Source organism: Lichtheimia ornata (genome assembly GCF_029851405.1).
Source record: "Lichtheimia ornata isolate CBS 291.66 chromosome Unknown scaffold00081, whole genome shotgun sequence".
Classification (NCBI taxonomy): Eukaryota; Fungi; Mucoromycota; class Mucoromycetes; order Mucorales; family Lichtheimiaceae; genus Lichtheimia; species Lichtheimia ornata.
Genome location: NW_026695401.1, coordinates 76133 through 95313, shown reverse-complemented (window position 1 = coordinate 95313; position 19181 = coordinate 76133). Strand labels below are relative to the sequence as shown.

The window sequence follows — 19181 nt, the reverse complement described above, 5'->3', positions numbered from 1 at the left end:
TTGCTTGTCCAGGCAGCTTCAGTAATCTATATCATCGAAAGGTTTTAGATGATAGAATTGTGCATGCACACCTCCTTTATAAACTTACAAGGATGCAATGCCTATGAAGGACACGTGACACATTTTACCCTTGCTGCTGAGCTAAGGTGGGAAGTTGGGTCATGGCATCGAGGCGTGATATCTGCAAAGCCGGTGACTGGTGAGCTGCCAACTCAACGATCTTGTTCACTTGGCTGATACAAGCCGATAAATGCAACCGAGAAATCAAGCATGCCCGACCAGGTTTGTGAATACAATTGCTTGAGAGTATCTTCGCCAAATGTCGTTATCATGCTAGTGCTGTATTGATCGGGCTTCAGGATCAGCATCATGTGACAACTGGTAGGCCTTCCTTCTCACAAGGGAATCTTTCATATCACCACCATGCGGGCTGCAGTAGGCTGTGTCACCTGATCCACTTTGCACATGCATCTCGGGAGGTAGCTGTATCAAAAGGCATGTGAGTTATGTGCTTCATCAAGTAAACGATTAGCTCTTACCTTGATGAATGAGCCAAATATCACAGCGACAATAATTGCAACCAAAGCAGGATAACAATGGAACACTAAAGACCATTGCACATGAGTACATGGTCCGCTCACAAAATAAAACCATCCATCATGATACTAACCAAGGGATTTGGAAGGTGCCAGCAATCAAAGGGCGATAGGATGGAAAGAAAGAGATGTGTGGGAGAAAGACAATGGGCGACAACATCCATCTTGTATATATCAGCATGGTGGGCGTGGGTATCTTTGTGGCCACAAAGAGTGATAATATGCTTGCTGATGGTGATGAGCTGATAGATGAGTGGGGCGCCCTCACAAAGAGTCTTAGTATTGTGTCATTGTCTTCTTGGTTTGCTGCCGCCATAAACATTCTTCATCCATGATTGCATTGACTCGAGTATTCCACTGTCATCCATGGCTGTAAAACAGCCCTTGTCAAAGATAAACGTTCTCTCCTCAATGCCATTCGAATCCATCATCATCCTCAGCCGTTTCCACGTGACATGATCCATCCTCCCTGCTGACGACACGCCAAATAACCAAAGCAACATCTCCTCAGTTTCTCTTTCATCACTGTACTTGATCGCATCCATTCATCCATCCATAACCCTTGCAAATTCAATACGTTGGTTGAAAAGAACCATCATGTGGTCGCTGCTCTGCTATCTCTTTCTTTGTATTGTGGTGTACTTGATAGCTGACATAGTATCATCCATAGGAATCCGTATGAATTGAAGCAAGTTGATACACGTAAATAAAGCTGCTGCTGCTATACAATGACTATCTGATGTTCACGTAACCAAGGCCACAAGGTAGGTTGCTGCAGGTAGCTTGAGACAATGGAGTAAAGGCCGTTGCTAATAGCAACTGCTGTTACGTTTGGTGGTGGTGGTGGTAATCAGCAAGAGCGTGTGTTGTAGTAGAGTGACAAGGCTGTGAACGCTCTCTGAAGCAATGGAGTGAAGCAGTTGCTAATGGCAACTGCTGGAATGAATGCTGTTGTGTTTGATTGTGGTCGAGGATTGTATAAATGGAGTAGTGTCGAGAGACGCGGGTGTTGTAGTGGGGGTGCACATGCCATGGACGTGCCGTTCAGTCAAAGACAATCGCATCAAGGCATTCGTAGGATTGGCATGATGGACTGAAGCAGGACAATCGTTTTCAGGTGCCAGTCGTGCTTGAATGGAGCAACAGTTGAGAATGGGAGGAAGGGCAAATACAAGTGGGAGTGGAAGAAGTGGAAATTGAAGTAAGCTGAGTTGCCGGACACCTCTTGTATAAATGCATGAACACTGTATATGAAACCTTGATATTGAGATTGCCCCTGTTGATCCTGAAACTTTCACACAAGGTGCTCTGGAACATGCTGATCAACTTCATTCATTTAAAAGTCGCAGACTTCATTGTGAAAATCTAAAATGCGGAGCGGCCCAAATGGTGGAGGACGCGAACAAAAGAGTGGACGGCCTACCGCCCCGAAGTTGCCCACTTCCAACTTGGAAATTGGTCAGGATGGTGCTCCGAGCATGCTGATCCACTTTTTTCAAATAAAAACCTCACGCTTCATTTGAAAATTTGGAACGAGAGCGTCCAAAAGTTTGAAAGACGGAGACATTCGCAGGGCCTGTCTATCAAGAATTGACACATTTCCTGTTTGGGCGTAGCTCAGTCAAATCAGCTCGGATCAAGAAACTTGAATGATGGAAATGATGGGCTGGAGCAGGAGAATCGTTTCATTATGATAGCGTATATAAAAGTTGAGATTGGGTGGAAGTGGCTGTTAGCTGGCAATATGCATGTTCCTAAATGATCAATAAAGCATTATACATTGACCCATCCAGTCATGCATTATCAGTGGTGTTACACAACATGTGCCTCTGCATCTTTGGCTCTGTCAGGGTCTACCTACTTCACAATGAACAAAGACCACTTGTCATATAGCATCACGCACACAACATAAAGACGCCCATATATCAAGATTTTACAATGAAACATGGGGTTTTGAATAGAGCAATGGGCTCGGCTTGGCCAACAGCACCTTGTGTGAAAATTTCGCGTTCAATGTCGCAAACAGCCCAAAAAATATTTTTTTGGTCGTCGTCGTCGAAAGAGGTCGACCCCAAGATCCAGTTTGGCTGGTAGCAACATTGCGAAATCTGGGATTGCCCACGATGAACTTCATACTTTGACACAAGATTCCTTTGACCCCGACGAGCACGTTGATCTATTAAAGAGCCCACGTTTCATTGTAAAGTTCGGAGATACAGGCACCTTTATGTTTGTAAGCGTGATGCTATATGAGAAGTGGTCTTTGTTCATTGCCAAGTAGCTAGACCCTGGAGAGCCAAAGATGCAGAAGGACCTCTTTGGGTAACTCAGCTAAAAAGTCAGGACTTCAGGGACAATGCATGAAAGGTACGCAACCCTCACTTTTACGTCATACATTGGCAGCTAATAGCCACTTTTGTGCATTCCCAACTTTTGTGCATTCTATTGTAGGTGGTCGATGCTCCTGCTCTAGACATTCATTTCCATGATTAAAGTAGGTTGATCCGAGCTGATTTGGTTGAGTTACGCTCACACAAGATTACATCGGTTGAGCTACATCGAGCGTGCTTTATGTCCAGAGTGATGTAAACTCTCTTTGACCGCAGCTCAGTCAAATCAGCTCGGATCAACCTACTTTAATCATGGAAATGAATGTCTGGAGCAGGGGCATCGTTCCCATGCAGTGGATCTCGCAACAATGATGATTGGATAAAAGTGGCCGTTAGCTAGCAATACATGCCTGTTCCTAGATGATCCATAAAGTAATTATACATTGACCCTTTCATTCATGCAAACGTAGCTGTGTTACACAACACGACCCTCTGCATCTTTTGCTCTGCCAGGGTCCAGCTACTTGACAATGAACAAAGACCACTTCTCATATAGCATCACGCTTACAAACATAAAGGTGCCAGTATCTCCAAACTTTACAATCGAACGTGGGGTTTTGAATAGAGCAATGGGCTCAGCTTGGCCAACAGCACCTTGTGTGAAAGTTTCGCGTTCAATGTCGCAAACAGCCCAAAAAATATTTTTGGTCGTCGTCGTCGAAGAGGTTGACCCCCGGATCCAGTTTGGCTGGTAGCGACATTGCGAAATCTGGGATTGGCAAGCTTGATCGTGAAACTGGCACCCAAGGTGCAGTTGACCAAGCCGAGCAGGTTGGTTCTCTTAAAGACCCCACGTTTGATTGTAAAGTTTGGAGATACAGGCACCTTTATGTTTTACCTATGCCGTAAGCGTGATGGAGTTGCTTTCTCCTAATGGATGGTGTCGGCTGCATGAACGGAAAGCTGGAGAGCTGAGTTATATGGCACGTGGGGGTTACACAAACGCATCCTTGACAGGTTGTTGCACGAATGGATGCTGATGATGATTGTCTTTAGAAAGATACGTAAGTAAACAACGTCTAATAATGAAGGTATGTCAAGGTACGTGTATAATAGTGGTTCCATATCACATTTGGATATAAGAGAAGGTCGAGCTGCATGAACCAATGCGTACACTAAGACCACTCAATAACCTCACACAACACACTCATCACCATCATCCTCATGATAGAAAACAGGTACACGTAAATAAAAGAAATGATCCTCACGTATAGCAAAACGTTGTGTATCATTTTACATTTTACATGATAATGATGATCCACAAGATCGCTTTTGGCGATATGTAGTTGAGGATGAATACGCCCAAGTGTATGAAACTCAATGAAAACAACATCATGGTTCTCGTGCAACAAGCGGCTGTTACTGTTGTACTGAGAGTGTTACTTATTATGTATGTTTGATTGCTGGTGATGGTGAAGTTTGAAGATAAGAAGAAAACCAATGGCTGATAGCAGAATATATAGCAACGTGAGAAGAGGATCACAACTTGTACCACAATACAAAACAAGCGAAAACTTGGTTGTCGTCATGCAGGAGACCAACAATGTAAGCCAAGTTTATCGCTAGACACATGCAGTGCCACACACGCGCCCTCATAGTAAGCTCCCCAGACTCGGGACACTCTCCGCAACAAGATCATGCATCCCTTTACCTTCCCTTTACTCATACTTGGATCAATACCACTATTTTAATATGCCAACTACTACTTTCTTTATCCTTGTTCTCGTCCATTCTCCATGTCGAGCACAGCATCAAGCAGCGCACCTTCTTCTGATGGCGTCATTCGCTCCCGAGTAACTGAGGCTTTGCAGATCTCAGGGTACCGCTTTACCAATGCAACACACATCCCAACCACCGATCACTACGATAACGTCACTCTTGTCAATGGCTACCGGTAAGACTTTATAGACAGGGATCATGAAGCATCGATTGACGTGTCATTGCACAGCGTATCGGATAAGCGAGCAGTGGTTGCCAAGGTATCCACCAACAGCCTGCAAATTGAACGCGAGTATTACATCATAAGGCAACTCTATCAGACAGCTGATGGTCCTTCATATCTTGGTAAGTAGCACGTCCTTACTATACGCGTGTCTTATTGAGTGCCTTGGTTACGGTTGTATAGTGCGTCCCTTGGAGTATGCTTATTTGTCGTCAAGCGGACTTGCCGTTGCCATTTATGCCGACGCCCATGGCGACCGATCATCCAATCGCACCATTGACGACATTGGCACTTTCCTACGATTAGCAATACGGTGCACAGACATCATGGAATTCATCCATCGCCACAACACTATCCATGGTCAACTTAATATGGGATCATTCTGCTGGAACAGCAATGATACCACCGATACTACACGCTTATGGAACTTTGCAGGCAGTGGCAACAGCGCATCGTTTGAAAAGTATCTCACAAGCGAAGGATGGAAAAAGTATCAAAACAGCCAAGCCATCATGGAGAGCCAACTCATGTACATCAGCCCTGAACAAACAGGCCGCACCACCTACATTGCTGATCATCGTGCCGATATCTATTCCTTGGGCATCATATTCTTTGTATTGCTGACAGGCCAAATGCCTTTTCATGGAGGACCCTTGAAGATTGTCAACAGCATTTTGAGTCGTAAAATGCCAGCTGTGCATGATATCCAATTGAATGTCCCTGAAGTGATATCGCGGATCATTGAAAAGATGACATGCAAGAACCCAGAGGAGCGATACATGAGTATGCACGGTGTCAAATGCGACCTGGAAGAGTGTCTCCACCGATTGAAAACAAGTGATACTAAGGTAAGGAGTGGTACACAACCAGTGTTGGGAAGGAAAATAGGAGGTGTGTGACATGTTAGTGTGATGATGACCCAAGGTTATCTGTGGTTTATGTGTGGGGACAAGGAAACAGGTTTAAGGAGAAGGGTGTGTTACCAAGCGAGGCAACAATGCTCACACTGCACCCAATTAGACTATCGACTCGTTTCCATTGGCACAACGTGACATTGCGTCCGTGTTTATGATACCACGAAATGTTTATGGTCGGCAAGCTATCATTTCTGATATGGTGAATATCATCGAGCGATTTGTGAGTCAATACAAGCCTTTGAAGATCCACAGTAACAAGCAAGGCGCTACTCTTGCAACATCCAGCAGCAGCGATCCCGATTCTTCAGAACACAAGTCAGCGTCAAGCCCGAAATCATTGCATGGTCATGATAGCAGTGATGTTTCCAGTGTTAGTAGTAGGCTTGTATCAGTCAATGGAAAGCAAGTAGCTACTGTGATTGGAATTTATGGACCTGGAGGCATTGGTAGGTTGATTGATTAACCTTTTAATGTGTTACGAATACTAAATACATTTTTCTATCATCAAGGAAAATCGACGTTGTTCAACTCTATACAGCCTTTGGCCCGAAAGAGTGGGTAAGGTATTTGCATGGCCATTGAGAAATGATTGTATTCCTAAACAAAAGCAACTAGCTATATTACATCTACCAAGTTTGATTCAAGGAACAAGGTCCCATACAGTGGGTTGCTACGGTTGATGTCGCAGGCGCTACAGCAAATCTTATCCGAGACCGAAGAAGAAGTTTATCGATTTTTCAATCACTTGAAAGCATGGCTTGGTGCACAATTTTCCAACATTTCAGTACTGGCGGATTTGGTACCAGAGCTCAAGTCATTGTTGATTGCTTCTGGACACAAGGATGAAAATGCGAATACCGAGATATCGATGAAGGCCGATAATGCTGAAGCTCGTTTACGTTTCCACAACCTTTACGTTGAAGTCTTTCGTGCCGTGTCACATTGGCGTATGGTGACTATTGTAAGTTGTCATAGGGAGTAAGTGATGGACTGCGACTGATGCATACGTTATTTAGTTTATTGACGATATCCATCAAGCGGGTAAGATGGGAAAGGTGTAACAGGATGTGCTATGTTTGATGATGCTAATCACGTGCTGTAGATGATCCTTCAATCGATTTATTGCTAGCGCTGCTTCTATCAAGAATCAACATCCTTGTGTTTATGTCATATCGTGATCAGGAGCTGAATGAAAAGCAATCTGGAATATTGGAGAATGAATTTGCCAACATCCAATTTATCGAGGTCGGCACATTGAAGCTGGACGCATTGACCGATTTCGTTTGTGACACACTACATCGATCACGAGACACCGATCGCGACTATGTCACTCCACTTGCGTTGGCGATACAAAGGAAAACCAACGGCAATGCGTTCTTCTCGGCACAATTGTTGCAGATGCTGGAACGTAAAAAGATCATTTACTTCAATTGGGAATTCAATGTTTGGGAATACGACCTTGCAAGAATTGAACAAGGCACCTACTTGGAGACAATGGAAGAGGATGTTTCATTCATGGTGAATCGGCTGAAAGAACTACCGCGTCATGGTCAGCGATTGCTCAAGATGGCATCATTTGTCGGTGATACTTTCTCATGGTCGAGAGTGAAGGCGTTAATGGAGGAGACATTTTCTGATGATGGGAACGACGATGGTAGCAACGATGGAGATGCAAGCAGCTTATTATCAGCCGAGTCGATAACCGACACAAGCGTGTTCAGCAGGAAGAGCAAGTCGACCGAAGGCACTGTATGTGAAGGAAGGAACCATCAAAAGAGCTATGATCCAATCAGCGGACTACATGCAGTGATCCAGGAGGGATACGTTATGCAGCTTGGTGCAGATGAATTCAAATGGAGTCATGATCGTATCACGCAAGCAGCTGGTGAGCTGGTGAAGCCCGATGTAAGGCGCAAGATCCATTTCATGATTGCACAGCAAATGATGCAAGGTACAAGCTTTCTGTACTATGTAGGAAAAATAGCTTTCTAATATGCGTTGGGTTATAGAGGAGGATATGGACGTATTTCTGGTTGCGGATCATCTTTTGAAATGCCTTGATCTATTATCATCTATGGACGACAAATCACCCTTTCATGAGCTCTTCATCGATGCAGGCAACAAAGGACGGCAATCTGGTGCACATGACATGGCATTCAGCTATTACAAGGCAGCAATCCAACTCAGTGATCCCGAAAAGGAATGGGATGATGATAATTATCCTATTACCTTGCAGCTCTATACGAATACCATGGGACTTAGCTTTGTGTTGGGCAACAATGAAATGACCGAGAATTTGGGGGAGATCATCTTTAAGCATGCCAAAACACCCTTGGAGCGCAAGACTGCTTACTTGATCCAATCACGCTATTATCTATCGCAACAAAAGCCGTTTGAAGGACGAGACACTTTGCTTGCTTGCTTGGAAGACCTTGGCAATGAGAAGCTCACGTTTGAGAATGCCGAGGAAAAAATGCGGCAGGAGCTTGATCAACTGGAGAAAGCGACCGGAGATATGGATGTCGATGAGATTGCCAATATCACATTATCGGATGATCCTTACGTCCATGCAACCGCTGAGGTTATGGGAGAATTGTAAGTCAACAACAATCAAAAATGAAGATGTCGAATATAGCATAGTAACATGTCCAATCTTTCAGGTTACATTTGTTGTATTGGACTGGACAAAAGCATGCTTTGAGCGCATGTGCATGCCTTGTATTGAATATGTGTCTTCAACGGGGCATGGCTCCAGGTGCTAGCGGGGCTGGCTCATACTTAGCAGGGATCGGCTACCTTGAGTTGCTGAAGAATCATGCAGCGGCCAACGTGAGTCCAACTCTCATGTGTGTGGTTGAGATAGCCTACTTACCACATGTAATTTAGAAAATGGCAAAACTCGGTGTCATCATTGCTGATCGACATGGCGGGAATCAAGAAAAGGCCCAAGCCTACATCATACAAGCGATATTTGTGGATCAATTTGTACATCATAATCGATACGCGTTACCTATGCTTGAAGCTGCAACACAGCATGCCTTTGCCGCAGGAGATCGTCATTTCACAAATTACGGCAAAATTCACTACAGCATGGTTCGTTTGTCTGTGGCACGCCATTTAAGCGATGTACTGCCTATTGCAGAAGAATGCTATGAAGAAGTGCACAAATGGTCTACTGCTGCGGAGTCAAATGCAATGTCCATCACGATTGTAAGAGCCATCAAAGCATTACAAGGGCGAACGTATTGGGATACTGATAACGTCTATGATGGTGACGATGGATTCAACGACGAGCATTTCCTCACTGAGAGCTTCAAGCAAAGCCCGAATTCTGTTCTCGCTCTTAACTGGTATCAGACCTACAAGATCATCCCCTTGACATTGTACGAGCGATACGAGGCAGCCATTGAAGTTGGAGAATATTGTTTCAGCGTCCGGGAAAACGTTCCATACCTCAGGCACACACGGGTAGCATATTTTTATTATTCAATTGCTCTCATTGGATATGCGCGTGAGCACAGCGAAGCATTGGAGAACTGTCTGAAGCAAGTGGATCAGAATCAAAATCTCGTACATGAATGGGTGGCGGTGAGCCGTGTCAATTATATCACTTTATGGACATTGGTGGAAGCAGAGATTGCGAGTCTTCAAGGAGACAACGCCATCAAAGCCATATTATTGTATGAAGAAGCCATTAATCATGCTCGCGAGGGAGAATGGTGCCTGGAACTTAGTATTGCACATGAATTGGCTGGAGGATTCTATTACCGCCAAGGGATTTACAATGTTGCATACAACATGATCAAGAAGGTAAGGCGTGATGATGGGGAAGGGGTTCGATTATGGAATGTTTATTGATTTATGTATGCCTCATACTAGGCAGTGGATCTTTATACGGCATATGGCGCATTTGGCAAGTCGCGTCATCTTAATGGAAAATACGCTGATTTGCTCAGCTCATTCAACGATGATCGAATCGAGAGCCGTGATAAGAGTGCACAAACGGATCCATTCCCTCTATTGGCAGCTCCCCTTCACCAACAGCATCCGCAACAATCATGGAGCAGCTCTTCGTATGACCGCATTGATAGCAGCCCGGTAGCTGATGAACCCTATAACTCGGAGTCAATACCACCTATCACAACAGAGCAAACATTGGTGACATTGGATATTGTAAGTAACAGGATCAGTGATATTGCATATCTCCTGATTTATTATGCATAGATCGACATGGCATCCATTCTCAAGAGCTCCCAGGTGCTTTCATCCGAAGTCAAGTCCGACGCATTGCTGAAGAATATGATGCAGATTATTCTTGAGAACTCCGGTGCTGATCGAGGTGCTATCATTGTCAAGGAGACCAAATTTGGAATCGGTGCCTATGGCAACCAGCAAAAAGAGGACACGATTGTCACATACGAAGAACCAGAACGTATTTCGAAGAGTAGCGTCATGGTATCGAGCCAAATCATCAACCACACAATCCACACCTCTGAGAGCATTTTCATTCCTGATGTCGAGCAGGATGCACGATTTGCTGTTGGACCATGGTTTGAGCGTGCTGGCAAGAAATCAGTAATCTGCATGCCGATCATACACAAGATGACGACTGTTGGTTGCATCTTTCTTGAAGGTGCTATTGGGATCTTTACGCAACGTCACATTACAGTGCTTGGATTACTATATCAGCAAATGGGTATTTCATTGACCAATGCTTCATTGTTCAAATCCGTGCGACGTGTTACAACCGCCAACATGAAGTAAGTATCAAGCGGCACTCATGGACAATGGGATTTGTAAGTTACTCATGATCGATGTAGGATGATTGAGATGCAAAAGCAAGCATTGGAGGAAGCACGACGTAGCAAGGAAGCAGCTGATAAGGCGACTCGATTACGAGAGATCTTTTTGGCCAACATGAGCCATGAAATTCGAACACCGTTTTCAGGATTCTATGGCATGATCACATTGCTGTCAGAGACAAAGTAAGGCACCGGATTGTGGTAACACACATGCATGACGGCTGATCACATGATAAATAGGCTTGATCCTGCACAATACGACTTGGTGCGAACGGCTAAATCATCATGTGAAGGATTATTGCAGATCATCGACGACCTACTCAACTTTTCAAAGCTACAAGCCGGCAAGGTTTCTCTTGATTTGGCACCAGTGCATGTGGAAGAGCTCATTGCCGATGTGATTGATATGCTGATTGCCATTGCTATTCAAAAGCGTATCAATGTTACGTACACGGTTGCAGAGGATGTACCAGCCGTTGTAATGGCGGATGCCAACCGGCTCAGACAGTAGGTTTTATTATTGGATGTTTAAAGGTGATGATGTTTATTGATTATGCCATCACATGTAGGATCATCATCAATTTACTTGGGAATGCTGTCAAGTTTACGCACCATGGCGAAATCAGCATTCGATGCTCCATTGACGGCCGCAAAAAGAAGGCTGTAGACAAGGAATCATATGTCGCATTGCTGTTTGAAGTGATTGATACAGGCATTGGCATCAGCGAGGAGCAGCGTAAGGTGTTGTTTATGCCATTCTCACAAGTGGATGGTAGCACCACGTAAGTAAATGACTATAATGTCATATTCCGTATATGATCGACATGAGCTCCTCTTTAGTCGTAAGTATGGTGGTACTGGCCTTGGTCTTTCTATTTGCCTTCAATTGGTCTCTTTGATGAATGGGGATATCGATGTTGTGAGCGAGACAGGAAAAGGATCCAATTTCCGCTTTGCAATCGAGGTTTCGCCGGTGTATGATCAATCCCGAAGATTCACTGAAGCAATGCAAGCAATATCCAAGAGTTTTATCAAAACACGAGTCCTTGTTGCGGATACACATCACGCCACAGTGGATATGATGACCAACTTCCTTCCGAATTTACCACTTGATGGAGTATCTGATTATGCAGAGTTGCAACAGGAGACACCTTATGGAGTTGTCATTGTGGGATTGCTTCTGGATCACAAAGAAGGAACACTACGGCGCTGGGAAAAGGAGCTCCAAAAGATTATGAAGCGTGCCAAGGTTACGGTTATCATGCATTATCCCTTGGGAACTAGCAATGTTCAAGGTAACATCGGAGGTGTTGGACCTATTCTCGAAGCAGCATCATCGTCAATGGAGCAAGAACAGCAACGTCAGCAACAGCAACAGCCATTCCACATATCATCATATGGCTATCTTGATGAGCAACAAAACATTGTGCGTATGGGAGTTCCATTGCGACGTAACAAGCTTTTGAGGATGCTGGCAGGATTTCTCAAGGAGGATGATCCAAGTAGTACACCAGCACCCAAGACGCGGCCAAACATCTTTGCACGTATCAGTAGCAGTGAGATCAAGCTTGCCATTGAGACGATACCAGAGGAACATCGTAAAGCATTCAAAAAGACCAATGTCCTGGTTGCAGAAGGTAGGTTGACAACAACGTATGCTTGTTGAAGGCTTGTATACTAAAGACACCTGCTAGATAATCCTGTTGCACAAAAGCTGCTATGCAAGCAATTGAAACGATATGGCTTTAACATCACATGTGCTAACAATGGAGCTGAAGCGATTGCTGCATGGACCAAGCGACCGGTTGGATACTTTAAGATGGCTCTGTTTGATCATCACATGCCCAAATGCGATGGTGTGGAGGCGACCAAGACCATTAGGAGAAATGAAAAGGAGCAAAATAGCAAGAAGCGATTACCGATTGTGGCACTCACAGCAGACATACAAGATAGTGCAAGAGCAATTTGCGTGAATGCTGGCATGGATGGGTAAGGTTTGATATTGGTTATTTCAATGCTAATACTAATCACGTTGTTTATATATTGCTTTTAGATATCTAACCAAGCCTTTGAATGAGTTTGCTCTACTTGAATTTGTTAAACAATATTGTATCGATCGATAAAGCATTTATGTATAAGAAAATAAAGCTACCCTTTTGAGAAGATCGAAGTAGATGGTAACAATGGTTCATGGAACCACGTGACTATAAAACAGCGGGGACGCATGAAAATTGCAGATGACCCTGTCGGCTGGTGAAACGTCGTGGTTACCTGGACCGCGTTTCCGATCATGCACAATGCTCTTTCGAAGAACACCCTTTCCTTCTTTCTTTACTTACGACATCAAGGAGCAATTCAATCCATCAACCAAATGAACCAAAAGCAATCGAGTCCTTGAAGAATTACGTGTTGCCATTGACGTCCGACCTTGTATTCAACAGCCGATCAGCAACTTGGGGCCATCAACACCTCCTCCAACAACGCCTTTGTCCACGTCAATCGATGCGTCCATTGGGCTAGCAGCAGAGTCGCCATGTTCAACAACATTCAGCCGAGCAGCTTACGGACCATCTCTTGATATTGGATCCTCGTTCAGCTATCAACAATGCGATGATATTGAAGCATTAAGGATGGCTCGGTTCAATACTTTCGTCAGACGGCTTCGATTACATATGCCGATAATGCTCTATCCTCATGATGTGGATACCAATAAGATGCTTTCAAGGTATTTACAAAAGGCCGCTGGATCATCACTCGAAAAATGGTTGACCTTTTTTATATAATGTAGACCAGCTCTTCTTGCTTGATTAGACGACATGAAGACTCATACAAGAAGCTCCCTATTGTGCCCAACACTTGTTTTACTCAACACTGATATGATTCATATACAACAAATGCGATCTGAATTGCATCATGCTGAGCAGCAATAGCTGTGGAACATTGAAGCATTGAAAGAACTTGATGCTATTGTTGTTAATTTACCTGTCGACCCGGCAATGAACGAATGTCAAAGAATGAAGGTAGGGCGACAACAATGGCGTCAGAGATTATCACCTTTTCATTGTTTGTTAATTTAGTTGAGGATAAACGGGGTGAACGGGGCAACATGCAGCAAAAAAAGACAATCCCCGCACAAAGTGAAACAATCAGGAGTATTGGTAAGATTCTTTTTGCATTGAGAAGGTAGATTCATCTATCTAATACAATTGAGCATCTACAATAGTGACATCTTTATTTTCAATGTCTGAACAAGAGCCATCCCAAGAAACGGATACAGTGCATCAAAGGCATGCAGGTACAACCAGGTAAATGTTTGCTGAATAAGCTCCGCTCGTGTACGGGCACGACGAGTTTGGGATCAAGAGCTATAGATAGGACACTCTGCTAATTCTGTATTCTCTTTCACTTCTTTCCCATGACATGGGCTTATTTCAAACCGTCATGCCAATCATCACAGTTCCAAAGAATGAAAGACTATCGAGATAATGTCACCATGCATCATGTTTCTGGTACCAACGACGCAACAACATCTTCTTCGTCGTCGCCTAGCAACAACGTCGTCAATGGAACAACAACGACAATAACAGCAACACCCATTGAACATCCTACAACGACGACACAACAACGACCTTCTTTTCTTCAACGATGTATGAATGCCATTGAAGAGAAACGTGTGATCCCAATGCGAATCCTATTTCGTTTTGCAACCCGTAGAGACAAGTACCTTATTATTGCTGGAAGTATTTGTTCAATTGGCGTTGGCGTGTTGCAGACCTCATGTCTTTCTATCTTTGCACATTCAACAAGTGAAGCTGTGGCAGCCATTACGAGGGCCGATGGATCATTGATGGAGAGACTACAACCCACTGTGATTGGATTTGCAGGCATTGGTGGCGTGTTGATGTTGTTATCATATTCTGGCAACGCATTATGGATCATTGCTGGTGAAAATCAGGTGCAAGCCATTCGCAGATACTATATCGCCTCATTGTTACGACAAGATATGCAATGGTTTGATACACGAACGATGGACCATGATGCTCTGACGACTCGTTTGGCGCTTGACATGCAGCAATTACAAGATGGAATCTCTGAACGCTTTGGTGGTTTGATTCGATCGATCTCTGCATTTGCATCCGGTTTTTTGATGGCGCTGTTTATGGGTTGGCAAGTTGCGATTGTGGTACTACCAACAATCCCGCTCTTGGCATTCATGGCATACCTCACGATTCACCTCTTGGTGCATAGCACCTACAAATTGCAAGCAGCTTATGGTGATGCAGGATCAGTGGCACAACAAGTATTCGACAATATCCGCACAGTCTATTCTTATTCATTACAACACCGATTTACCAACATGTACAAAGCACATTTGATCAAAGCGCGACAAGCGGGAGTCCATCGCGGATTGTATGGGGGTCTGTGTTACGCTGCCTTAGTATCGGTGCTATTAATGACATACGCCTTGGCATTGTGGTACGCTGGGATCGTCATTTCTCGAGGAGACATTGATAGTTGGAATGCATTGACGGCTATTTTGGGCATGGTGCTGGGATCCATTGCATTCCTTCAGGTGCCTGGTCACATGTCAGCCATTGCTGCTGCTTATACTGCTGCTCGCAAGATCTTTGATACCATTGACAGCATACCTACCATTGACAACCCTCTCATTGCAAGGCCTATACCACCCATCCAAGGCGATATCGTATTCCGAAATGTCACGTTTGCTTATCCAAATCGACCAGGTACAGCTATTTCATATGAACATGCACGTACTTTTTTATATTGACTATTTCATTTAGATATTTATGTTCTCAAAAATATCAATCTCAGCATCAAAAAAGGAACAACGGTGGCATTGGTCGGCAGCTCTGGATCAGGAAAATCGACATGCCTTCAGCTCATTCAACGATTATACGACGTGTCAGCTGGCCAATTGTTGATCGATGGGAGGGATATCACCACCATAAATGCACGATGGCTACGTCACCATATTGGCATTGTTCATCAAGAACCAAAGTTATTCAACACCACCATTCGAGAAAACTTGCTGCTAGGCGTTCCTAATCGTTGTGCCTCTCAAGAGCAAATTGAGCGTGCTTGTATGCAAGCCAATTGCCATGATTTCATCACTGCGTTGCCAGAGGGATATGATACTCTTGTCGGCGAATCAGGGAGCAAGCTATCAGTGGGACAACGACAACGTATTGGTATTGCACGTGCCATCATCAATGATCCACCCATCTTGTTGCTTGACGAGGTACGCTGATATTTATTCATCATCATTGCATTTTTATTGTATGCTCATTCTATATGATAATGTAGGCTACTTCGGCATTAGACACCAACTCTGAATTGGCTGTTCAACGAGCCCTTGAACAAGCTTCATCAAATCGCACAACTTTTATCATCGCACAAAGACTTGCAACTATACGAAATGCTGATCAGATTGTCGTCATACGAAATGGAGAGATTTCTCAAATTGGCACTCATCAACAACTACTTGAGCAGCGAGGAAGCACGTATGCCAAATTTGTCCGCTTACAAGAGATTGCCACCCAAAGAATTCAACACGCACCTGATGATGATGGTGACATGGCAACCACCATTAGCAATCAACCCAAAGATATCGAGCGTGAGCAGCATAACACAAATCAACGACGAGTGACATTCAGTGATCAAGAATCAGCAACACGAGAGAGAAGATCAACATCGTTCGCACGTCGTATACTACGTCGTGATGATCAACATGCAAAGCAGAGAGCACCCATTCTCAAAATCTTTCGACAAATGCGTGAGGAGCGATGTTTATTAGCACTTGGATTTACAGGATCAGCAATGGCTGGTTTCATCTTTCCCTTTGTGGCCTACGTTCTTGCACAAGCGACTCTCAATTTGGTGCAGCGTGATCAAGAGCAGCAATATGGCATGTCGTTTAGAAGAGTAGCTGAAGCATTTGCCATGTGGATCTTCATCTCTGCCGCGGCATCATTCATCATTTATGCACTTCAAGTGATCTCATTTGCAGTGGCAGGAGAACAATACACTGAACGACTACGTGGCCAAGTCTTTCAAGCCTATCTCAAGCAAGAAGTCGCCTACTTTGATCGTCACACTACAAGTAACCTAGCAACGCGACTTGCTGTGGATGCCAAGAATGTGAATGAATTGGTGACCCGAGTGCCTGGAGACATTGTACAAATCATTTCAACTGCTATCACAGGTATAAAGAGAAAAGGTCAACACGTTTATTGTCATGATGTCTTATATCCTTTTCTTTTAGGCTTGGTCATTTCATACTTGCAAAATCCCTTAATGACAGGTGCTGTATGCGCATTAGCTCCTGTGGTGATGGGTGCGAGCTATTATGAGGCCCATACGCAACGAAGTTATGAGCACAAGGCGTTACAAGCCCATGAGCAATGCAACATTATCCTCGCTGAAGCTGTCAAGGAAATTCATACGGTCGTTGCTTTGGGCCAACAACCCTTTTTCGAAGCCAATTATGCCAAGGCAACCGAGGAAGCGCATGCGATTGTCAAGCGCAAGGCGATATTTGCATCGATTGGCTATGCACTGAACCAAGGATTTATGATGCATGTGGTCGCATTGGCGTTACATTTGGGAGCTGGATTTATGGATGATGGATCGGTGGATGCGGTTTCAATGTATGTTTGTTTGTTATGCGTATTGGTGTCTGTGCACAGCATTGGCCGATTGGGTGCATTTGGTACAACCTATGCACGAGCTAAACGGGCTGCCATTGGCACGTGTCAAGTCCTTGAACGCACACCTGAGATTGATCCCGATTTGGAAGGTCTATCACCTGCCACCAACAAGATCCAAGGCGATATTTCTTTTCGCGACATTGCATTCAGCTATCCAACAAGACCTGATGTGCGTGTTTTTGATGGGAGTTTTTCGGTTACAGCAAAACCTGGTATGACGATTGCCTTGGTGGGCCCTTCAGGATGTGGTAAATCAACGGGTATTGGCTTATTGCAAAGATGGTATGATCCTACCGATGGCACAATCACCTTGGATGGCAGCAGCACGCGTGGCTATACGTTGAATTCTTTGAGACAACCCATGGCACTCGTTTCACAAGAACCTGTTTTGTTTGGGTTATCCATTGGTGACAACATTTGGTTGGGTCGTGGTGGAGAACAAGATACCAAGGAGATCAATCCAGTAACACGTCAACAAGTGGAGGATGCTGCTCGCTTAGTTGGGATGCACGATTTCATTACCAGTCTTCCTCAAGGTTACGACACCCACGTTGGTAGTAGCAACAGCAGCCATGGTATTCAATTATCAGGAGGGCAAAAGCAACGCATCGCCTTGGCACGTGCCTTACTTAGACAACCCAAAATACTTTTGTTGGATGAAGCTACATCGGCTCTTGATGCTGAATCAGAACAACAAGTCCAGAATGCCATTGATCAACTCATTCATCAAGCTGATCGCACGATTTTCATCATCGCTCACCGACTCGCCACTGTGCAAAATGCTGATCTCATATGCTATATTCGTGGAGGTCGAATTGTTGAACAAGGTACACATTGGGAGTTGCTTCGACAAAGAGGCGAATACGCTGCACTTGTACGCCTTCAATCCCTTCGATAGATCCCTACCATCATTCCAATATACCCCTCACTCTTTTTCTTTTTGTAACGTCGGATAAGGCATGTGAGCAATAAAGACGCATACACTTACTATTGAATCTTTGTTTTATGAGTGGCGCAATCAATAGGATGAAACAGTAATCTTCTACATGCATACCAATATTAAGAGAAGGTTGACAACATGGTAAGTCACCTTTATGATAATGGGGATCTTATCACTTGCTCTATTTTGGCCGAGGATGTATGCATAGACAACATTACACTAGGCTCCTCAGATTCATTCCTGGTATATGCGGGACCATCATTTATCAGCTCTTGCATCAATTTATCAATGCATCATCCCCAACGGACAGAAATGCCCACGCCCACAATGCACAATAAAAGGATGTTGTCGCCGCCCATCATACTCCCACATATCTCTTTCCACTGTCATTCTTCTTTGATTGCTTACAAGGTCAAACTTCCAAGGTTTGTGTGTATACCACATCTTTCAACTTGTGAATAAGCGCTGATCTTCGTGGTCTTTCGTAGTGCTTCTTTGTATTGTGGTCGTCATTGTGATATTACTGGATCCTTGTAATGAGGTAAAGCTTGGTCATGTTGCTTGATGAGTCAACGCTCATATACGCCACCTTGTTACTTTCCATATAGCTCTCTCTCCTTGAGGCATCTGCAAAAGTTGGTTTGGGTACCATGTTTTATATCGGGTGCTGAAGTTTACATGGTGCAAATACGTAGCAAAGTCCCAGCAAACGAACGAGAAGGCTCCAAGAAAAACAGCGAATCATATTGGAGCATCTTCCTGAAATAATGCTCAAAATGCTGCGCGTATGCTATGCTCCTTTTTTTTTTGGCCAACATGTCAAGTGGGCAAAAGCGTAAACGCACCACAGTTAAAAAGCCCCCACG

General features: G+C 44.2%; 2 protein-coding genes across 2 annotated transcripts; both read left to right on the top strand.

Moving 5' to 3' along the window:
• Positions 1-4722: 4722 nt before the first annotated feature.
• Positions 4723-12770, top strand: O0I10_011051 (uncharacterized protein; the record flags this gene model as incomplete). The annotated part of the gene is made up of 19 exons (XM_058491023.1): positions 4723-4880; positions 4935-5050; positions 5112-5776; positions 5949-6291; positions 6355-6403; positions 6461-6806; positions 6862-6886; positions 6948-7796; positions 7855-8440; positions 8506-8674; positions 8732-9655; positions 9725-10018; positions 10070-10605; positions 10666-10830; positions 10888-11154; positions 11217-11429; positions 11488-12284; positions 12342-12636; positions 12701-12770. The coding sequence occupies 19 exons, from the start codon at positions 4723-4725 to the stop codon at positions 12768-12770; spliced, it is 6867 nt and encodes a 2288-aa protein (XP_058338215.1).
• A 1292-nt stretch (positions 12771-14062) lies between these two features.
• Positions 14063-18273, top strand: O0I10_011050 (uncharacterized protein; the record flags this gene model as incomplete). Its single annotated transcript, XM_058491022.1, has 4 exons — positions 14063-15392; positions 15450-15907; positions 15973-16870; positions 16931-18273. 4 exons carry the CDS (start codon positions 14063-14065, stop codon positions 18271-18273), a joined length of 4029 nt encoding a protein of 1342 aa, XP_058338214.1.
• Between the last annotated feature and the right edge of the window lie 908 nt (positions 18274-19181).